Genomic DNA, 1,493 nt, shown 5'->3' with positions numbered 1-1,493 from the left:
TAAGGCACTGGTTCAGGTAAGAGAGCCAGAATCGACCTGACACCGTCTAAGCAGTGCGGCAAAGAGCAGCCAGGTACGTGTCCTTCTTGTCAACCCCTTCACCCAGTGATACTCCCTAGAGATTTTGTTCAGACTAACGTCAGGCTATTCTATTCAGCTGAAGTTGGAGACCCAGTGTAAAGGTCTAGGAAGGTTGGGGGGATTACTTTGGAGAAAGGCTCCGCTGGGGTTTACTAGATTAGATGGAAAGCAACTAGATCCCAACTTAGATCCCTTTTTGTTCAGAATTTATTACAAGTACAGTCCATGTGCAAGGGAAGTTACTAAAGAGTGTCTTTATAATGATCATAGGTGAATTCATTTGGTAGGAGTAACATGGTGTGTTTTTTTGTGTAGTTACAGCATGAAGCTGAAATTGCATCTCTGCGTCATGGTGGGGCTGATCGCCCTGGCGGCCGGCGACGGTGACAGCGGCGGCGATGGTGACGGCGACACAAGAATCGCTCGAAGTCCTCAGGTCCTGGATCCGATCTCCACTGTGGCCGGAATCGCCTCCGGAGTCCAAAGAGGAATCCGCCGGGAGCAGCGACGGCAGCTTCGCCGAGAACAGCGTCGGCAAGACCGCCTCTTCAGACACAGTGGCCTTGGAGGAGTGGGAGGTATAGGAGTGGGAGGTATAGGAGTGGGAAGTATAGGAGTGGGAGGTGTTAATCCCGGCTTTGGAGGCATTGGTCCCGGTTTTGGAGGCGTTAATCCCGGTTTTGGAGGCGTTAATCCCGGCTTTGGAGGAGTTCCTAGCAGTGGTTGCCGTTACTGGTGTAAGACCCCTGAGGGAGCGGCGTATTGCTGTGAGAACGCCAACCAACCCACCAACCCAATTGCCGCCGTTGTGTTCAAGCCTGGCCAGTGCCCGCCCGTCAGGCCGGTGTGCCCGCGAGTCTTCGGTCCTCCCCTTACCTGCTCCAGCGACGGGTCCTGCCCGGGTGTAGACAAATGTTGCTTCGACAGGTGTCTTGGAGAACACGTGTGCAAACCACCACTTGGTGTTGGAAGATAATGTGTGACGACTTCCTGTGATATTTGTTTTCACCACAATGCCGATTCTCATTAAAAGAAAAATATATTTTTTATATCTGCATATAATGAAATCTTATTCTTTTGATTTCTGTACAATTGTATATGAACTGTGAATAAGATACTTGCTGTCAGACACTTTGTTTTCCTTGAATAATGTAAAAAGTTAATGCATTGTTACTATAGTACGTTTACTACATAATTTCTGAACACATTGAGCATAGAAAAAGAGACAGTAATATTCTGATGAGATCTACCTTTTTGGTCCTGGGCCTTTTCCTCATATGAATAAAATCGCATGACATTGGAAACATGTTAAATTATATCGTAGGGTTGAAGTAGGAGAAATGGATTCGTGAAACTATTATCTCAGATTGGGAGAAGAATATCGGCTGTTTACATAACCCTCATCTCATTTT

At 47.2% G+C, this 1,493-nt stretch overlaps 1 protein-coding gene across 1 annotated transcript; it reads left to right on the top strand.

Moving 5' to 3' along the window:
* The first annotated feature begins 403 nt into the window (after nt 1-403).
* Nucleotides 404-1,057, top strand: LOC143019077 (uncharacterized). Its single transcript, XM_076174776.1, has one exon. The coding sequence runs from the start codon at nt 404-406 to the stop codon at nt 1,055-1,057; it is 654 nt and encodes a 217-aa protein (XP_076030891.1).
* Nucleotides 1,058-1,493: the final 436 nt, after the last annotated feature.

Source organism: Oratosquilla oratoria, chromosome 36 (assembly GCF_046742065.1).
Source record: "Oratosquilla oratoria isolate Oo_2021 chromosome 36, ASM4674206v1, whole genome shotgun sequence".
Lineage (NCBI taxonomy): Eukaryota > Metazoa > Arthropoda > Malacostraca > Stomatopoda > Squillidae > Oratosquilla > Oratosquilla oratoria.
The sequence above is the reverse complement of the archived record's forward strand: the minus strand, read 5'-3'. Positions and strand labels throughout refer to the sequence as shown.

Excerpts from the sequence above, each read along its gene's own strand:
- LOC143019077 (XM_076174776.1), top strand. The coding sequence starts at position 404 with ATGAAGCTGAAATTGCATCTCTGCGTCATGGTGGGGCTGATCGCCCTG.